At 42.7% G+C, this 21,375-nt stretch overlaps 1 protein-coding gene across 8 annotated transcripts in view; it reads left to right on the top strand.

Moving 5' to 3' along the window:
* ABLIM3 (actin binding LIM protein family member 3) overlaps positions 1-21,375 on the top strand; it is a 177,500-nt gene that overhangs the window by 91,770 nt on the left and 64,355 nt on the right. For all 8 annotated transcript variants that reach the window (XM_060296422.1, XM_030847325.3, XM_030847329.3 and 5 more), the window contains 2 exons: positions 13,113-13,296; positions 15,154-15,266. In XM_060296422.1, the coding sequence (XP_060152405.1) occupies positions 13,113-13,296; positions 15,154-15,266 (297 nt within the window). The remainder of the gene's footprint in view (positions 1-13,112; positions 13,297-15,153; positions 15,267-21,375) is intronic.

The raw sequence follows: 21,375 nt of genomic DNA on the forward strand, positions 1-21,375 counted from the left end.
GTATAGCTCAGAAATATAAGAAAGTGATAAAAATAAAAGAGAACTTTATACATGGAGAATATAGTGAGAAGGTTTGACATATATCTAATCAGAGTTCTAGAGATGTATAATAGAGAACATGAGTAAGAAGACAATATTTGAAGAGATAACATCTGTGAATTATTTAGAACTGTTGAGAGACACAAATCCTTGAATCTAGGAAACATAATGAATCCCAGTAGAAAAATATAAAAGAAATCTACCTACACACATCATGGTGAAACTGCAGATCACCAAAAACAACCAAAAAAACCCGTCTTAAAAGTAGCCAGAGATAAGAGACAAATCATCTGCATATGAATGGTAAATAAGCTGACAGCTGAAGTTTTAGTCACAACAAGGAAATCTGAAAACAGTGGAATAATACCTTTGTGTACTGAAAGAAGTAACTGTAAATTTAGAATTATGTATTCAGCAAAACTATCTTTCAAGAACAAAGGCAAGCCCACAGCTTAAATCATACTTAATGCTGTAAGACTGCTTCCCTTGTGAGATCAAAAATAAGAAAAGAATGTCTGCTCTTACTGCTTCTATTTAACATATACTGTAGGTTCATTCTAGGTCAGTTAGGCAAGAAAATGAAATAGAAGTCACCCAGATTGAAAAAGAAGTAAGACTGTCTCTATTTGCACATGACATGATCTTGTATATAACAAATCTTAAGGAATGTGCTAAAAAAGACTATTAGAACTAGCAAATAAGTTCATCAGATTTCAAGGTACAACATCAATATACCAAAATCAATTGTATTTCTATACACTTGCAATGAACAATCTGAAAATAAAATTGAGAAAACAGTTCCATTTACAATAGCATCAAAAATAAAATGCATATGAATTTAACAAGAGATTTTCAGCCCTGAACCAAGACAGCGGAGTAGAAGGACGTGCTCTCACTCCCTCTTGCAAGAACACCAGAATCACAACTAGCTGCTGGACAATCATCGACAGGAGGACACTGGAACTCACCAAAAAAGATAACCCCACATCCAAAGACAAAGAGGCAGCCACAATGAGACGGTAGGGGGGGCGCAATCACAGTAAAATCAAATCCTGTAACTGCTGGGTGGGTGACTCACAGACTGGAGAACACTTATACCACAGAAGTCCACCCACTGGAGTGAAGGTTCTGAGCCCCACGTCAGCCTTCCCAACCTGGGGGTCCAGCAATGGGAGGAGGAATTCCTAGAGAATCAGACTTTGAAGGCTAGTGGGATTTGATTGCAGGACTTCGACAGGACTGGGGGAAACAGAGACTCCACTCTTGGAGGGCACACACAAAGTAGTGTGCATATTGGGACCCAGGGGAAGGAGCAGTGACCCCAGGGGAGACCCCAGGGGAGACTGAACCAGACCTACCTGCTAGTGTTGGAGGGTCTCCTGCAGAGGCAGGGGGTGGCTGTGTCTCACCATGGGGACAAGGACACTGGCAGCAGAAGTTCCGGGAAGTACTCCTTGGTGTGAGCCCTCCCAGAGTCTGCCATTAGCCCCACCAAAGAGCCCAGGTAGGCTCCAGTGTTGGGTTCCCCTGGGCCAAACAACCAACAGGGAGGGAACCCAGACCCACCCATGAGCAGTCAAGTGGATTAAACTTTTACTGAGCTCTGCCAACCAAGGCAACAGTCAGCTCTACCCACCACCAGTCCCTCCCATCAGGAAACTTGCACAAGCCTCTTAGATAGCCACGTCGACCAGAGGGCACACAGCAGAAGCAAGAGGAACTACAATCCTGCAGCCTGTGGAATAAAAACCACATTCACAGAAAGATAGACAAGATGAAAAGGCAGAGGGCTATGTACCAGATAAAGGAACAAGATAAAACCCCAGAAAAACAACTAAATGAAGTGGAGATAGGCAACCTTCCAGAAAAAGAATTCAGAATAACGATAGTGAAGATGATCCAGGACCTCAGAAAAAGAATGGAGGCAAAGATCGAGAAGATGCAAGAAATGTTTTACAAAGACTTAGAAGAATTAAAGAACAAACAAACAGAGATGAACAATACAATAACTGAAATGAAAACGACACTAGAAGGAATCAATAGCAGAATAACTGAGGCAGAAGAACGGATAAGTGACCTGGGTGGAATTCACTGCTGTGGAACAGAATAAAGAAAAAAGAACAAAAAGAAATGTAGACAGCCTAAGAGACCTCTGGGACAACATTAAATGCAACAAGATTTGCATTATAGGGGTCCCAGAAGGAGAAGAGAGAGAGAAAGGACCCAAGAAAATATTTGAAGAGATTATAGTCGAAAACTTCCCTAGCATGGGAAAGGAAATAGCCACCCAAGTCCAGGAAGCGCAGAATCCCATACAGGATAAACCCAAGGAGAAACACGCCAAGATACATAGTAATCGAATTGGCAAAAATTAAAGACAAAGAAAAAATATTGAAGGCAGCAAGGGAAAAATGACAAATAACATACAAGGGAACTCCCATAAGGTTAACAGCTTATTTCTCAGCAGAAACTCTACAAGCCAGGAGAGAGTGGCATGATATACTTAAAGGGATTAAAGGGAAGAATCTACAACCAAGATCACTCTACCCGGCAAGGATCTCATTCAGATTCAATAGAGAAATCGAAAGCTTTTCAGACAAACAAAAGCTAAGCGAATTCAGCACCACCAAACCAGCTCTACAACAAATGCTAAAGGAACTTCCCTAAGTGGGAAACACAAGAGAAGAAAAGGACCTACAAAAACAAACCCAAAACAATTAAGAAAATGGTCATAGGAACATACATATTGATAATTACTTTAAACGTGAATGGATTAAATGCTCCAACCAAAAGACACAGGCTTGCTGAATGGGTACAAAAACAAGACCCATCTATATGCTGTCTACAAGAGACCCACTTCAGACCTAGGGACACATACAGACTGAAAGTGAGGGGATGGAAAAAGATATTCCATGTCAGTGGAAATCAAAAGAAAGCTGGAGTAGCTATACTCATGTCAGATAAAATAGACTTTCAAATAAAGAATGTTACAAGAGACAAGGAAGGACACTACATAATGATCAAGGGATCAATCCAAGAAGAAGATATAACAATTATAAATATATATGCACCCAACATAGGAGCACCTCAATACATAAGGCAACTGCTAACAGCTATAAAAGAGGAAATCGACAGTAACACAATAATCGTGGGGACCTTAACACCTCATGTCAAAGGACAGATTATCCAAAATGAAAATAAGGAAACAGAAGCTTTAAATAACAGAATAGACCAGATAGATTTAATTGATATTTGTAGGACATTCCATCCAAAAACAGCAAATTACACTTTCTTCTCAAGTGTGCACGGAACATTCTCCAGGATAGATCACATCGTGGGTCACAAATCAAGCCTCAGTAAATTTAAGAAAATTGAAATCATGTCAAGCATCTTTTCTGACCACAATGCTATGAGATTAGAAATGAATTACAGGAAAAAAAAACGTAAAAAACACAAACACATGGAGGCTGAACAATACCTTACTAAATAACCAAGAGATCACTGAAGAAATCAAATAGGATATCAAAAAATACCTAGAGACAAATGACAATGAGAACACGACAATCCAAAACCTATGGGATGCAGCAAAAGCAGTTCTAAGAGGGAAGTTTATAGCTCTACAAGCCTACCTCAAGAAACAAGAAAAATCTCAAATAAACAATCTAGCCTTACACCTAAAGGGACTAGAGAAAGAAGAACAAACAAAACCCAAAGTTAGCAGAAGGAAAGAAGTCATAAAGATCCGAGCAGAAATAAATGAAATAGAAACAAAGAAATCAGTAGCAAAGATCAAAAAAACTAAAAGCTGGTTCTTTGAGAAGATAAAATTGATAAACCCTTAGCCATATTCATCAAGAAAAAGAGGGAGAGGACTCAAATCAATAAAATTAGAAATGAAAAAGGAGAAGTTACAACAGACACCGCAGAATTACAAAGCATCCTAAGAGACTACTACAAGCAACTCTATGCCAATAAAATGGACAACATGGAAGGAATGGACAAATTCTTAGAAAGGTATAACCTTCCAAGACTGAACCAGGAAGAAATAGAAAATATGAACAGACCAATCACAAGTAATGAAATTGAAACTGTGATTAAAAATCTTCCAACAAATACAAGTCCAGGACCAGGTGGCTTCACAGGTGAATTCTATCAAACATTTAGAGAAGAGCTAACACCCATCCTTCTCAAACTCTTCCAAAAAATTGCAGAGGAAGGAACACTCCCAAACTCATTCTATGAGGCCACCATCACCCTGATACCAAAACCAGACAAAGATACTACAAAAAAAAGAAAATTACAGACCAATATCACTGATGAATATAGATGCAGATATCCTCAACAAAATAACTAGCAAACAGAATCCAACAACACATTGAAAGGGTCATACACCATGATCAAGTGGGATTTATCCCAAGGATGCAAGGATTCTTCAGTATACGCAAATCAGTGTGATACACCATATTAACAAACTGAAGAATAAAAACCATATGATCATCTCAATAGATGCAGAAAAAGCTTTCAACAAAATTCAACACCCATTTATGATAAAAACTCTCCAGAAAGTGGGCATAGAGGAAACCTACCTCAATATAATAAAGGCAATATATGACAGACCCACAGTAAATGTCATTCTCAATGGTGAAAAGCTGAAAGCATTTCCTCTAAGATCAGGAACAAGACAAGGATGTCCACTCTCACCACTCTTATTCAACATAGTTTTGGAAACCCTAGCCATAGCAATCAGAGAAGAAAAGGAAATAAAAGGAAAACAAATTGGAAAAGAAGAAGTAAAGCTGTCACTGTTTGCAGAGGACGTGATACTATACATAGAGAATCCTAAAACTGCCACCAGATAACTGCTAGAGCTAATCAATGAATTTGGTAAAGTTGCAGGATACAAAATTAATGCACAGAAATCTCTTGCATTCCTATACACTAATGATGAAAAATCTGAAAGAGAAATTAAGGAAACACTGCCATTTACCATTGCAACAAAAAGAATAAAATACCTAGGAATAAACCTACCGAGGGAGACAAAAGACCTGTATGCAGAAAACTATAAGACACTGATGAAAGAAATTAAAGACGATATGAACAGATGGAGAGGTATACCATGTTCTTGGATTGGAAGAATCAATATTGTGAAAATGACTATACTACCCAAAGCAATCTACAGATTCAATGCAATCCCTATGAAATTACCAACGGCGTTTCTTAAGGAACTAGAACACAAAATCTTTAAATTTGTATGGAGACACAAAAGATCCCGAATAGCCAAAGCAGTCTTGAGGGAAAAAAATGGAGCTGGAGGAATCAGGCTCCCTGACTTCAGAGTATACTGTAAAGCTACAGTAATCAAGACAATATGGTACTGGCACAAAAACAGAAACATAGATCAATGGAACAAGATAGAAAGCCCAGAGATAAACCCATGCACCTATGGTCAACTAATCTATGACAAAGGAGACAAGGATATACAATGGAGAAAAGACAGTCTGTTCATTAAGTGGTGGGGAAAACTGGACAGCTACATGTAAAAGAATAAAATTAGAACACTCCCTAACACCATACACAAAAATAAACTCAAAATGGATTAGAGACCTAAATTTAAGAATGGATACTATAAAACTCTTAGAGGAAAACATAGGAAGAGCACTCTTTGACATAAATCACAGCAAGATCATTTTTGATCCACCTCCTAGAGTAATGGAAATAAAAACAGAAATAAACAAATTGGACCTAATGAAACTTAAAAGCTTATGCACAGCAAAAGTATTTATTGGAAAGGAAACCATAAACAAGACATAAGGACAAACCATAAACAAAGGAAAGGAAACCATAAACAAGACAAAAAGACAACCCTCAGAATGGGAGAAAATATTTTGCAAATGAATCAACGGACAAAGGATTAATCTCCAAAATATATAAACACCTCATGCAGCTCAATATTAAAAAAACAGCCCAATCAAAAAATGGGCAGAAGACCTAAATAGACATTTCTCCAAAGAAGACATACAGATGGCCAAGAAGCAAGTGAAAAGCTGCTCAACATCACAGATTATTAGAGAAATGCAAATCAAAACTACAATGAGGTACCACCTCACACCAGTTAGAATGGGCATCATCAGAAAATCTACAAACAACAAATGCTGGAGAGGGTGTGGAGAAAAGGGAACCCTCTTGCCCTGTTGGTTAGAATATAAATTGATACAGCCACTATGGAGAACAGTATGGAGGTTCCTTAAAAAACTAAAAATTACCATGTGATCCAGCAATCCCACTACTGGGCATATACCCAGAGAAAACAATAACTCAAAAGACACATGCACCACAATGTTCATTGCTGCACTATTTACAATAGCCAGGCCATGGAAGCAACCTAAACGCCCATCGACAGACAAATGGATAAAGAAGATGTGGTACATATGTACAATGGAATATTACTCAGCCACAAAAAGGAACGAAATTGGGTCATTTGTTGAGACGTGGATGAATCTAGAGACTGTTGTACAGAGTGAAGTAAGTCAGAAAGAGAAAAATATCGTATATTAATGCATATATGTGGAACCTAGAAAAATGGTACAGATGAACCGGTTTGCAGGGCAGAATTTGAGACACAGATGTAGAGAAGAAATGTATAGACACCAAGGGGGGAACGCGGCAGGAGGGTGGGGGTGGGGGTGAGATGAATTCAGCGATTGGGATTGACATGTATACACTGATGTGTATAAAATTGATGAGTAATAAGAACCTGCTGTATTAAAAAATAAATTAAATTAAAAAGTAAAAAAAAATTTTAACAAAAAACCAAAAGAAACAAACAAAAAACGACAACAACAAAAAAAGAAACAGCACATCACCAGCACCCCAGAAACTTACTTTGTATGTCCCACCAGTCACTGCCCCCCATCAAAAGTATCCACTGTCCTGCTTCTAACATCATAAATAAGTTTTGCCTATTGTAAACATCATATAAGTAGAATCAGTGTGGGTACTCTTTTACATCTGGCTTCCTGTGCTAACATTTTGTTTGTGAGAGTCAGTCTTGTAGTTTCATGCATTTATGGTTTGTTCATCCTCATTGCTATATGTTCCATTGTGTGATTATATTATACCACCATGAATTTATTCTTCTTACTGTTGATGAGCATTTGAGTTGTGTCCAGCATTACATATAATGTGGCTATAGACATTCTTTTATGTGTCATCTGGTCAACATATATATGATTTCTCTTGTCCATATACCTAGGAGGGGTGATATGTTCTCTTAAATAATAAAGATCTGGAAATGCTTTGAGAGCTACATTGAAAAACAAGAAGAAGAATTTAACAAAAGTGTAAAGTTTATACTTTGAAAACTACAAAATATTAAAGACTAAGTAAATGGAAAGATATACCATGCTCATGGATCAGAAGCCTTAACATTGTTATGATGGCAATATTCTTTAGATCAATCTACAAACTTAGGCTATCTTAGCTCAGGCTGCCATAACAAAATAACATAGATTGGATGGCTTAAACAACAGTAGTGTATTTTCTCACAGTTCTGGAGGCTGGAAGTCCAAGATTAAGGTGCCTTCATAGTTGGGTTATGGAGAGCTTCCTTCCTGGCTTGCAGACAGCTTCCCTCTCACTGTGTCCTCACATATCACAGAGGGAGGGAGGGAGGAGCAGAGAGAGAGAAAGAGAGGGAGAATGAGAATGAGCAAGTTTGCTGGTGTCTCTTCTAATGAGGTCACTAATCCCATAATGAAGGTCCCATCCTTATGACCTCATCTAAACCTGATTGTCTGCTAAAGACCACCTATCTAAGTACCATCACATTAGGGCTTGGGGCTTCAACATATGAATTTGGGGGAGGACACTATTCAGTTCATAACACATGTAATTGCTATAAAAATCCCCACTTGCTTCTCTGTAGAAATTGACAGACTGATTCTAAAATGCATATGGAATTGAAAGGAATATAAAATAGCCAAAGCAATCTTGAAAAAGAAGAACAAGGTTGGAAGACTCAAACTTCCCACTTTCAAAACTTACTACAAAGCTACAATAAACAAAACAATGTGGTACAAGGATAGACATATAGATCAATAGAGTCAAAATGAGAGTGCAAAAATAAACCCTTATATTTATGGTCAGTTGAATGTCATCGAGGCAGCCAAAATAATTCAATAGGGAAAGAATAGTCTTCAACAAATGATGCTGAACATATATATGTGAAAAAAAATTTGCATTCTTCTTCACATCATACAAAAAAATTAACTCAAAATAAGTCAAAAACCTAAACATAAGAGCTAAAACTATAAAGTTTTTAAGAGAAAATATAGGAGTAAATCTTTGTGACCTTAAGTTAGGCAAAGCCTTCTTGGACATGACACCCAAAGCACAAACAACTAAGGAAAAATAGATAAATTGAACATCATCAGAATTAAAAACTTTTTTGCTTCAAAACATACCATGAAGAATGTGAAAGGCAACACACAGAATGGGAGATAAAATTTGCAAATCATATATCTGGTAAAGGGCTTGTATCTAGACTATATAAAGAATACTTACAACTTAATAATAAAAAAGACAAATAACCCAATTTCAAAATGGGCAAAGGATATGAATAGACATTTCTATGAAGAAGTTATATAAATGTCCAATAAGCACATGAAGAAATGCTCAACATCATTAGCCATCAATGAAATGCAAATAAAACCACAATGAGATAAACTTCACACCCACTCAGTTGGCTATAATCAAAAAAGACAGATAATACAAGTGTTGGCAAGAATGTGGAAGAATTGGAACCCTCATACCTTGCTGGTGGGAATGTAAAATGTGTAGGTGCTTTGGAAAACAATCTTGCAGTTCCTCTAGGGGTAAACGTAGAGTTACCATATAACCCCAACAATTCCAAATTCCACTGCTAGACTTACACTCAAGTAACGTATGTTCACACAAAGACTTGTACACAAATGTTCATAGCAATATTATTCATAAAGTCAAAAGTTTGAAACAATTCAAATATCCATCAGCCAGTGAATGGATAAGTACAGTGTGGTATATCCATACAGTGGAATATTATTCAGCTGTAGAAAAGGGATACTGATACATGCTCCATGTGGATAAACCTTGAAAACACAAATGGTCCATAAGCAGGTAATAACATTCTCAATTTCATTAATAATCAGGGAAATTAAATTTAAAATCACAATAGAACATCCTTTCACCTGTACCATGTTAACTAAATATAAGATGTTAGGTATTACCTGGTATCTGTGATAATATAGCTCAGTGAGAACTGCTGGTGGGAATGTAAATGGGAAAAACTTATTGGAAAACAGTGAGACATCACCTCACAAATAGAAGAATGTTCAAGGCAGCATTTCCATAAAGGAAAAAAAAAAACCACAAGCAGCTTGGATGTCCTTCAGCAGTGGAATAGATCAATTGTGATATAGTCAGACAACGAAATACAGCACAGCAGTGAAAATGAATGACCCACAACTACATGCATCAACATGGATGAATCTCAAAAACATAATACTGAGAGAATGAAGCAGTAAATTACACAGAAGAGTAGATGCAGTATGATTCCATCCATATAAAGTTCAAAAACAGGCAAAACTAAACAATATATTGTTTGTAGATACCTCAAAGGTAGTAAAACTGTAAAGAAAAGCAAGAGAATGATAAACACAATTTGGGGCGTGGTGTGGGAAGCAGGGCGCTCTTAGGGAGATGGGAACAGGCTTCCGAGCTGCTGGTGATGTTCTGTTTCATAAACTCGGTAGTGAGTAGCTGGGAGCATGTTTTATTCTTCTTCTTTACACTGTACATATATATTTACTACATCTTCTGTATGTATAATATATTTCACAATTTAAATGTTTAAAATAATGAGATCACCCTCGGGGGCCCTTCCAACACTTTGATTTTGAAATTCCATAAAACTGTCTCATTTGAAAAGTTGAAAATCAACAGAATTATATGACAGAATCCTAGACTCTCAGATCTGGATGTGTCCTCAGTTACCACATAGCCCCCTCATTTTACAAATGAGGTAACTGAGCTCCAGAGGGGTGAGGTCACTTTTTCAAAGTCACACAGCACCTGAGTGCTAGAATGGGAATATGGAGGAAGGTCCAGTGACCCTCAAAACAGTACATTTTCCACTGAAACACAGTAGGGCTGTGTGCACGTCCTATTTTAGGCCTTGTGTTTACAGTGAGCAGTCTGTGTTTTCTGAAAGCAGTTCTGAGTTCCCATATTCTGTCCCATTGTCAGGCTATATAATCTTTCTTTTAATTAATAGACTATATTTTTCTGATTCACAGAATAATGACTGCCCTGGATGTATTAATTCCACATCACTTCCATACTACAGACCCTCTCCATGGCCTTTCCTGTTATTTGAATGCAGAGCTCTGCTGAGCCTCAAATATATCTGTCATGCTGGTCCAGCTTTCCTTCCACCCCGTGTTCCCCACTGTATTTCCAGGAACCCCTGGGATTCTTATCAACCTTTACATCCTTTCTACCTTCCTCCTTCAGCTCCTTGGGGGAAATGAAGGAACTGATTGTTCCAAGTTTTCGTATGGCCTCCTGGTTCTCTCCACTGGGAGAGGTAGCTCTGGAAGTGGAGTTGGCAGGGGACACAAAGGAGAGAAAAGAAGGGAAAAAACAGGAGCTGTTTCCAATGAGGTTGTAGGCCATGCCTGACTAATTCCACAGCCATGAAGTCAATTGATCTGCCACCTGCACACCCCAGCACAGCCTGTTCTCTGGCCTCGCCTGCCTTCCAGACCAGGCATTGTTTGCTGTGATGAGATTTCATGAAGCCTGATGAAAGTTGGACCCTTCCCCACCTACCACCACCACCAGCACCACTTCTACTCATAAGCCCTGCCTCTCTGCAGGGGTGGTCCCCAGCGGCTGCCAGCTCTACCTCACGTGGAATTTAAAATGTGCCCTACCTTCTCCTAGACTCATAGGATGTCAGTGTCAGAAGAAAAGCTCAGGTCATTTCTTGTCCAGTTTCTGCTCTTTACACAGAAGTGAACAGAGGCCCCAGACAACAGAGGACCAAGTTTAGTGTCACCCAGAGAGTTAGATAGCCCAGGTGGTCTGACTCCCAGAGCAGAGTCTCTCATGGTCCTAGACCGTTTCCCCTGGTGCTGTGACATTTGGAGCCGCCCTCCTCCCTCACCTTGGCCCTTGGAGCCTACCTCTGGCCTGCAGAGTGAACAAACACTTGCAACATACTTCTGACATTCACCTAGAAGTCCCTCCTACTTTTAACCTGGCTGCTTTTGCAAAACAACGTTCCCTATTAAAGATAAGAGAGTATTTACTGGGGTGATGTCACCCAGTTCAGGCCAGGTCCTCGCACTTACAGGCTTGGAAAACATCTTGTTGGTTTCCCCACCGTGGATCACACCTGGTAAAGTTGAGTCATGCTAACCACATCTTTTGGGAAACCGACGTATAAAACCCGAGTGCCTGTTGATTAACATAAACAAGAGCTGTAACTCTCCGTTGTACTAGTTCATGTTGCCCTGATCAGCTGCTTGTCTCACAAAGGCAACCTATGTAGAAAGTCAAACTGTCAGACTCAGAACAAGGGGAGCTGGTCTCGGGATTTGAATGAGCTCTCAAGTGGCCTTCCTTTGATTGCTGACCAGCCCCTTCCTGGCTGACCCATCCTTGCTTTAGCTGCATCGATAAACTCAGCCGTTCTGGTGGCCCTGAGAGTCATTCAATCTCTTGGAAGAAACTTAGCCTTTTCCTGCTCTTCCCATTATGTGTTCATTTCATAACTTAACTCTCAGAGGGAAATCTCATTTCCCACGTTTCTAAGTCTTTTGGGGGAGGGGAGTCCCACATGATTCAGTTGTTCAGACACCTATAATTATATCCACCTGCTTTTCTATTATCTGCCCTATATTACTTCATATTGTCTACAAGGATATCCCAAAAGACTTTATAAAGTACCTTATGAAATCATGTTGCCTCTCTGTTCAGAAGTCATCAGTGCAATTGATCATTTCTGCAGCTGGGTAATGGGGAATCATTATAATCTTCTCTCTACTGTTGTATATGTCCGAGATTTTTCAAAATAATTTAAGATTTTAAAAACTAGGGGAGAAACCATCCGTGGCTTCCTAGTTTCCCACAAAGCCTAAACGTCTTAAACTGGACTTGGCCCCTCTTCCTCCAACTGGCCTGGCAATATTTTCCTGTAATATTGCCTTCCACTCTCTAAAAACACCACCCTTACCCTAGCCCCATCTCCACACAAATATCGCCTGTAGATTCCTGCCTTTGTGCTTTAGCTCATTCCATTCCTTCCCTTCAACTTAGATGCTACCTCCTCCAGAAAGCCATTGATTCCTCCCACTCACAGCACTTGCTACCTACACCAGCCCATGGCCTGTCCCCACTAATGTATGTTCTATGTGGTCTTCCCTCTGCATCCATTGTTAGCTCTTTGGATCTCAAGGATTGTGTTTTATCATTCCTGCCTGGGAACAGATCTACCTTTTATGGCTATGGTGAAGCTGGATTATAATCTTCAAATCATACATCCCGTTGCCATCATAACTCGTCTTCACCTAGCACAGACTCATGCACGTAGGAAATGCCCAGGGCATTTTTAACTGAATGATTCTTTCATCAAACTCATGACACCACCAGCCGCGTTGCATTGCGTGAGCTACATGGCTTTAAACTTTTCCTCCATGTTTTGAGAGGATTGTATAGCATGGGTGGTCTCAGCATGCATCAGGATCAGCTGGGGAGTGTGCTAAAATGCAGATGCCTGGGCTCCAACCCGAGGGAGTCTGATTTAGGTCCAGGCAGCTGCATCTCAAGAAGCCCGCCAGGTGATTCTGAGGCAAGTGGTCTTCGGGCCATCCTTTAAGGAGCACTGGCCCCAAAGGCCCCTGACGTCCCATGCATCACCATTCCCTGGCCACTTACGACTGAGTCAGACAGCAGCCTTGTCCGCAGCAAGAACCTCATGCTTGCAGACCCCCCCTGAACTCACGTGCCTTTGTTTCCCGCCTTGTTTCCCCAAGTGTGTGGCTGTGGCCTGGCTCAGTCAGGCTTCTTCTTCAAGAACCAGGAGTACATCTGCACCCAGGACTACCAGCAACTCTACGGCACCCGCTGTGACAGCTGCCGGGACTTTATCACGGGCGAGGTCATCTCTGCGCTGGGCCGCACCTACCACCCCAAGTGCTTTGTGTGCAGCTTGTGCAGGTGAGCAGCAGGCCAGCGGGGGCGGGGACCCTCTGCCTGGGATCCTGCAGAAGGGAAGAAATGGCCTTTCCCAGGCAGATCCGGGGCTTACTCGGCTTTTTGCTGGACACTTGCGTCCTCTAATCTCAGGGGTGGAAGGACCTGACAGGCTAGTGGTTTTCCAACATTTAGCGGCTGAATCCTGTTTGTCAAACGTGATCTAGTATAAAACACTAGTTTGTCCGAGATGAAGGCAGTGTAAGGATCTGAGCCCCAATACTCAGCCTCCCACTTCCCATCAAAAGTCCCTGAAGGAACCACTGAGGGCCCTGGCCTCTCAAAACTCAGTTTGGAATCCATGAATCTGGCTCAGGCTTTCACACCCTCAGCCACATGCGGTACTGGAATATCTGTTTATAGCCTTCCTCCAGGACCCTGGCAGGTGACCCCACCTCTGTAAGCCTCCGCTTCATTGGTGAATTGACATCAAAGCCAGTCCAACTTCATTGGGTTTCCATGAAGATAAATGAGATGGTACAGGCAGAGAGACCTTATCTCAATGACTGGTACCAAACTGTGTCCACTTTTATTCTCTTCATTATCATATGATCATTATCTAGCCTCTCAAGACCTCTGATAGGTGATGGAAAGCTCACCCCTTCCCTCCTCCCCACCCTCAGCGTCCCCGTCACTTGTTAACTTAGCAAATGTACATTAAGGGCCCAGTGTATGCTAAGCACCATATTAAGGAGATGAAAAAAATAAAGAAAACCTCAACCCTGCCCACAGATATGTTAAATGGACTGCTCTGATTAAGTCATAAGTAAAGCACGATTGGAGTATATGTATGCATTTTTTAATTGGGAAAGTCATTTATAGATTAAGTATTCTCCTCGTAAAATAACCACCTCTTTGTTACCAGTTAGAGTAACTAACCAATTAGAGTTTCTGATTGAGACTAACGACACAGTGCAGAAGAAAATATTATCACCCAGTGGAATTCATTCATTCATCCAACCCTTAAGACCTGGAATCCCAGAACCATTGGAAGTTTGCACAGTAGGGTTCGTATGGTCTAAAGTGGAGGTTTTGTGAAGCCCCATGGAGAATAGGTGCCTTCCCAAGGTCATGCCGGGTCCTTTTACCATGAGTCAGTGCCTGGGCTGTGATGAGAACACGGCTCCCCTCCCTCCCTGGCACTCCCTCCATTGTTCATGTTGCTAATGTAAGGACAGTGGAGCCACTGCAGGCTTACGGGGGCATAAACTCAGAGTCCACATTAACAGTCATCCCAGACCGCATGAGCGAGAGCTGCTGTGTGATGGGATCCACTGTGCTGAGGGTTCTATGCGCTTTATACTTAGTTAGGGAGGCAGGACATGATGAGCTTGAGCCCCTGAGCTGTGGAACTCAAACTGTGCAAATGCAGGCGAGCAGAGGAAGAGGTTCTTTGAGGATGTCTAAACTTCCTATGGAGTGAAAGAAGGAAATTTTGGCAAGTTGGGGAGTTGAATGAGTTCTTCCTGACATAGAGGGGATAGGTCAAGTTGGGATGGAAGAAGTCCTTCCAGGAAGAGGAAGTACCTCTGAGACATTTTTAGCCTCTTCATTATAGAAGAGAAATGTAAGCCCAAGTAAGTGTCATGATTTGCCCAGTGTTCAAAAATCATGTAAATGGCCCAACTGGGTCTCCAGTTCCGGTCCTGGCCCTAACTGAGTGGTTTAGCCTGGCCCCGTGAACAGCACTTGAATGTACCTGGTGCTCTATGTGTGCTGTGTGTGCTACCAAAGGTCTTCAGGCACATGTGTTGTCAAGTCACTTATAGACACAACCCTCTGGAGAGGTGGTGTTGAATTTCTCCTTCATCCCTCTTGCAGGAAGCCTTTCCCCATTGGAGACAAGGTGACCTTCAGCGGGAAGGAATGTTTGTGTCAGACATGCTCCCAGTCCATGACGAGCAGTAAGCCCATCAAGATCCGTGGACCAAGCCGTGAGTCCTCCCCACGGGGCACGTCGCCGTCCACGAGTGCCATCTCCCAGGGCTCTCCTGTCCCAGCTTCGCTAACTGTTTCCGCAGCCTGGAGGGAAGTGGGGGAGGTTCCCACCCTGGAGGACTCCTGAAGCATGACCCAGTTGGCACACAGCCCAGACTCACAAACTTCCCAAAGCACAAACGCAGGGAAAACAGGCTGCCCAACTGTGAACAGGGATGGCCTGTGCCATGTGTTGGCCACTTGGGTGGTTCTCCTGGGATGAGCAGGGCTCCTTATCTCCCCTCTGGTCCACACTCCCAAGGGCATCGCAACAGAGCTGATCAAGTGTTTTCCACCAGTGGCTGTCAAGTTTTACAAACTCCACTAAAGATGCAGACATATCTTAACAAAAGAGGGAATATGAGAGAAGGCCACAAGGGCTGTGCTAGTGCCCCTTAGGGTGTGTTCCGTGGACCATGATATCAGCTTCACTGCAGGACTGATAAAAATACAGATTTCTGGGCCCACTCTGGACTTCTAGGAATGCGACCTAGAAATCTACAGTCTTAATAAGCTTCTTGGGTGATTCATTCGCTGCTCCTAAGACTGAGAACTACTGTCTAGGGATGAGGGGGACACTTGGCAGGCCATCGTAAAGGTCACGTTCTATCACCAAAACATAGATTGGGAGTTTAGGGGAACTGAGGATCAACAGTGCCTCGGAACAGTCATTCTGATTTGTGGAATGTCCATTCCATTCAAACGTGTCTAGCCGTAAGATATCCAAATCACTGTTCCAAGATGCCCTTGTCAGGCCACTGACTGCATGTGCTCACACACACACGGACACAGCCCCCTAGGTCTCGGTAAGCCAAGCTAAGCTCCGGCATTCTTTCATGTTACGTGACACTCTCACCGGCCTTGTCGTCAGAATCAATGAAAGCCCATTAGCATCTTGTGCGGCATCACTGTGTGGTATGGGGGCTGTTGGCCACGGCACCAGCAGAGTCAGCATGCTGAGGCTGTGTCCGGCTCAGGAGGGCGAGCACAGAATACCCCAAGTCAGCAGGGCTGAGCTCCCGGGGGCTCCATTAGCATGGGAGCCAGTGGGGAGGCTCCCCCACTTGCCCTTCCTTTCTTTTCAGTTGAATCAGATCTGCTCCCAGACTTTCCGTCAGTGTCTTCGGTGGGGCTCAGGAAAAATTGGCCGCTCTGATCAGGTTTCCATCTTGAGGCGGCTGAGTGCACACACTGTTATCCTTCATAACTCCTTGAAAGCGTCATCCAGAATGACAGCAAGGCTGGGATGCAGGACCACGGCGCCATGGCTGATGCTACCAAGGTGCCCAGACACCAGTGGGACCACGTGTGAGTTCACAGAGGGAAGCCGGCTGGAGTCAGGAGGCGGCCATCCTTCTGTGTGAATGCACAGCCATCATGTAGCCTCCCCGTGGCTCAGTTTACCCAACTTTGTGGAAAGCAAGTGTATCAGTATTCGGGAATCAAACCAGCATACGTCATAGTGTGTAAAATGCTCTCTAAATATAAAGTGAGGGATTTTGTTGGCTTGGAGGTTTAGTCTAGGAAACATCCCAAAGGAGAACTGAGAATAAGATTCCTGAATCTGCTATTACTTCACTATTACTTCACTCAGTGTTGCGTGTACTGCGTGCCTTGGGGAATCTCAGACAGGTGGGAGATTTCCTTGGCTAAGTGCGGGAGCCCTGCATGGGAGCATGTCCACAAGAAGAGGCTGTGTCCACCATAATTCTGCAGATCAGGAGGTGAAGAAGGTGAGGAAGAGTGAGTGCAGAAGAGCAAGTGAGCGCGTGGGCCGTCTCCGGGGGGATGCCTAGGATCATGGCTCATCTTGTTACTCATGAAGTCTAGACATCCATGTGTGGAGCTACAGGGCATACGTTTCATAGAAATGTTTTCTCCCCAAAGGTGGTCATTATCCATGCTGTAAACGCAAGGCAGCCTCCTGACTTGAGGGGAAGTTGGAAGGTCTGCTTAGTTCCCCAAGGATGGAGGGAACTAAAACAAGATTCAAGAGAGTGCTAAGGGGAAGAACATATCATGGAGAAGGAAAATGAAAGCAGGAAAACTTGCTGTGTTCTTGAGCTACAGGACTGTGAAGTTTCATCCCTGGAATGTACAGACATTCTGGAAAAGCGGGAGCAGTATCTACTCAAAAGAGATCAAGAAGAATACTTAGGAACTGTCAAGAGAAAAGAACTGTATTACTTATCACAGGCGGAAGAAATGTTTCCTCACGGATCTCACCATGAAGAATCAGGAGCAGAAGTAGCATCGGCACCATAAGTACCACCACCACCACCACCATCTTCACAATCACCCCCACCATCATTACAAGCACCACTGTCACCAACACTACCATCACCACTGCTAACATTGATTGACGGTGACAATTGCCAGGCACTGCACAGACCTCACTGAGAAGAATCAGCAGCAGTAGCACCACCACCATCACCACCAAAACCACCACCATCACTATTGCTAACATTGATTGGCCATTACTGTTGTCAGGCACTGCACTAAGTTTTCTATATATAGCATCTCATTTAATCATTATAATAACTCTACGAGGGAGATAAGAGTAGTGGTTTTTAGTTGAGAAAACGAAGACTCAGACAGCATAAATGACTTGCCCAAAGTCACTCAGATAATGATAATGTAACTGGAATGTGAGCCCAGGCAGTCTGGCTTTGGAGCCTATTTCCTTAACACCCTATACCAGAGACATGACTTGCTAATAGGAAGGGTCCTGTCTCCCTGGATTAGTTGCCTAAAACGAGGTGGGGAGCTTGCTATGACTCACAAACCCACTTATTTTTGCTGATCTAAGTGGAATGAATGACACAGTCAAAAAAACTAAAAATAGTTGTCTGGGGTCTTTAGAGTCTCCAGTAAACTGAGGGATTTAGGAGGAACAAGTGGTGGCATCACACTTTCTGCCAGCTGAAGGTTGTAATTTTGGAATAAAGAGGAACGTAGGAGGAATGGAGTGGACAGCTGGGTCTGCAGAATCCAACTTGGGACAGGGTGTGGTTTTCCTGACCCTGCTTATTACACCAGACCCAGGCTCCCGGATGGGGTGTTTGAGACTCTGCTGCGTGGCCAAGAGTGAAAGTTGAGAGAAGAGGGAGGAAAAGGTCCTGATAAATATGAAGCTGTAGAGTGGAGGATGAGCAGCATAACATGAAAGGAAAAAGCATGTGGAGCAGGTAAGCCAGAATTCTCAGGAGGAATCAGCAGGCCTTCCTACGTCAGGAATATTGCTTCTGACCTCATATCAGAGATTGGATAATGCACAGAGTATGAGTTAAAAACATGAGAATAGGGCTTCCCTGGTGGCGCAGTGGTTGAGAGTCTGCCTGCCGATGCAGGGGATACAGGTTCGTGCCCCGGTCCGGGAAGATCCCACATGCCGCGGAGCGGCTGGGCCCGTGAGCCATGGCCGCTGAGCCTGCGCGTCCGGAGCCTGTGCTCCGCAACGGGAGAGGCCACAACAGTGAGAGGCCTGCGTACTGCAAAAAAAAAAAAAAAGGGAGGGTGAGCTGCTTACCCCTGAAAGCGATGACACAGAGGAAGGTGCCCACCCCTGTTGAGAATGCTGTAGATTCCTGCATTGGGTGGGACTTTGGCCAAATGCTCTGTGAACTCTGAGCCCCAGTGGAATCATTTAACCCTATCAACGAGGCCCACAGAGACACACGGTCAGCATTTGTGGCCTAGAAAGCTGGACCAGACGCCTGAGCCCTTGGGTTTTACTGTTCGGAGCATGGGCAAGTCACTTCAGAGGCCATCTGTCTATAAAAGAGGAAGGGGTACCTGACCTCTCTAAACTATGACATTCTGAAGACTGTGATGATCAGGATGGAGTGGGGGTAGACTTATCCCAGGAGAAAAGAAATCCTAAAACTATTCTCCCAGCCCCCATTTGAAGGCCTGGGACTTGAAGCATTTTGCAATGGGAGACCTTCCTGCCCGCAGCTTGCACTAAGAGATGTTAGAAAGGTGCTGTGTGGCCAAGAGGCGCGGACTGTGGGAGCTGCTTCATACACACACTTCATCAGGGCCCAGACCCTCCCCACAGCCTGCTGGGCACACCGCTTCTTAGACACATGGACACCTCATCTCCTGTCCCAGGACAGGCTCCCAGCTGGATGTGAGAGCTTCAGCCAGCCTCTCCCAACTTGATAGCCGTCTCTTTTCTCACCACTGCTCCCAAGTATGCACTTGCTTTGGTGCCAGGAGGCAGGCTTGTCCTCTAGTAAACTTTGCACCATGACCCTTTCCTCCTCCAGAGTGGGACATCCGGTCGGCTAGGCCTGAATTTCCCGCTTCTCCCAAGTATCTTGGACACGGCCTCTATTTCCTGCCCCTCCGCAGACACTGATTGAGCAACAGGCAGACTCTGGGGCCCCCTACATTCAATATTGGCCCCAGTGCACAGTCCAGGGTGAGGGGAACGGAGAGCAAGGGCACCTTTCTGCTCTGGAACGATCTCATCAGACTCTTTAATCCTTGCTGCTTGGGGAGGCAAATGTTTCGTATATAATCATGTTGGGGAGGAGGTGTGTGTGGTAAGTTCTGTCCTTTGCCTGAGTGCTATGAGGCCTGCTCATTCACGCTCATTCAGCAAATCTGCTTTGAGTTCTTAACTATGTGCTGAGCATGGTGCTAGGCAAGAAAATAGATTTAACCACAAAACACACAAATCACAAACAGGGCCCTTGCCATTGAGCAAAACTCTACTGTGCTTGGAGATCTTGATAAAATTCAGTAGGTAAGCGACAAGGGCTTAATTTCCAAAATATATAAACAGCTCATACAGCTCAACATCAAAAAAACAATCCAATTGAAAAATGGTCAGAAGACCTAAATAGATGTTTCTCCAAAGAACACATACAGAGGGACAACAGGCACATGAAAAGATGCTTAAAATCGCTAATTATTAGAGAAATGCAAATCAAAACTGCAAAAAAATGAGGTGTGACCTCACACCAGTCAGAATGGCCATCATCAAAAAGTCCACAAACAATAAATGCTGGAGAGGGTGTGGAGAGAAGGGAACCTCTTGCACTGTTGGTGGGAATGTATATTGGTGCAGCCAATATGGAAAACAGTATGGAGGTTCCTCAAAAAACTAAAAATAGAGCTATCATATGATCCAGCAATCCCATATATCTGGAGAAAACTCTAATTCAAAAAGATACATGCACCCCAATGCTCATTGCAGCAGTATTAACAATAGCCAAGATATGGAAGCAACCTAAATGTCCATCAGTAGATGAATGGATAAAGATGTGTTTTTTATATATATATATATATATATATACACACACACACACACACACACACACACAATGGAATATTACTCAGCCATAAAAAAGAATGAAATAATGCTATTTGCAGCAACATGGATGGACATGGAGATTATCATAGTAAGTGAAGTAAATCAGGCAGAGAAAGAAAAATATCATATGATATCACTTACATGTGGAACCTAGAAAAATGATACAAATGAACTTATTTACAAAACAGAAACAGACTCACAGACATAGAAAAACTTATGGTTAACAAAGGGGAAAGAGGGGGATAAATTAGGAGTTTGGGATTAACAGGTACACACTACTATACATAAAATAGATAAGCAACAAGGACCTACTGTATAGCACAGGGAACTATATTTAGTATCTTGTAACAACCTATAATGGAGAAGAACCTGAAAAAGATACGTATATACATAATATATATACATATATATGTAACTGAATCACTTTGCTGTACACCTGAAACTAACACAACATTGTAAATCAAGCATGCTTCAATAAAAATAAAATAAAATAATTAAAAATAAATAAAAATTCAATCGATCTGGGTGGGGCCCACATTGCTGCACATTTCTGAGCTCCCAGGTGACACTGATACTGCATGTGCCTGGGTCACAGAGACTTGCATGAGCTTAGTTAGTGACTCGAGAGCAGAAGCAGTGCAGGGTCCATTCTGGATGAACAGTTGTCAGGATGACCAGCAGGGAACTTTCTGAAGGAACCCTGGGAGGTCTGTCTTTCTCCCTCACACCAAGACCACTTATCA

Source organism: Globicephala melas, chromosome 3 (genome assembly GCF_963455315.2).
Source record: "Globicephala melas chromosome 3, mGloMel1.2, whole genome shotgun sequence".
Taxonomy (NCBI): domain Eukaryota; kingdom Metazoa; phylum Chordata; class Mammalia; order Artiodactyla; family Delphinidae; genus Globicephala; species Globicephala melas.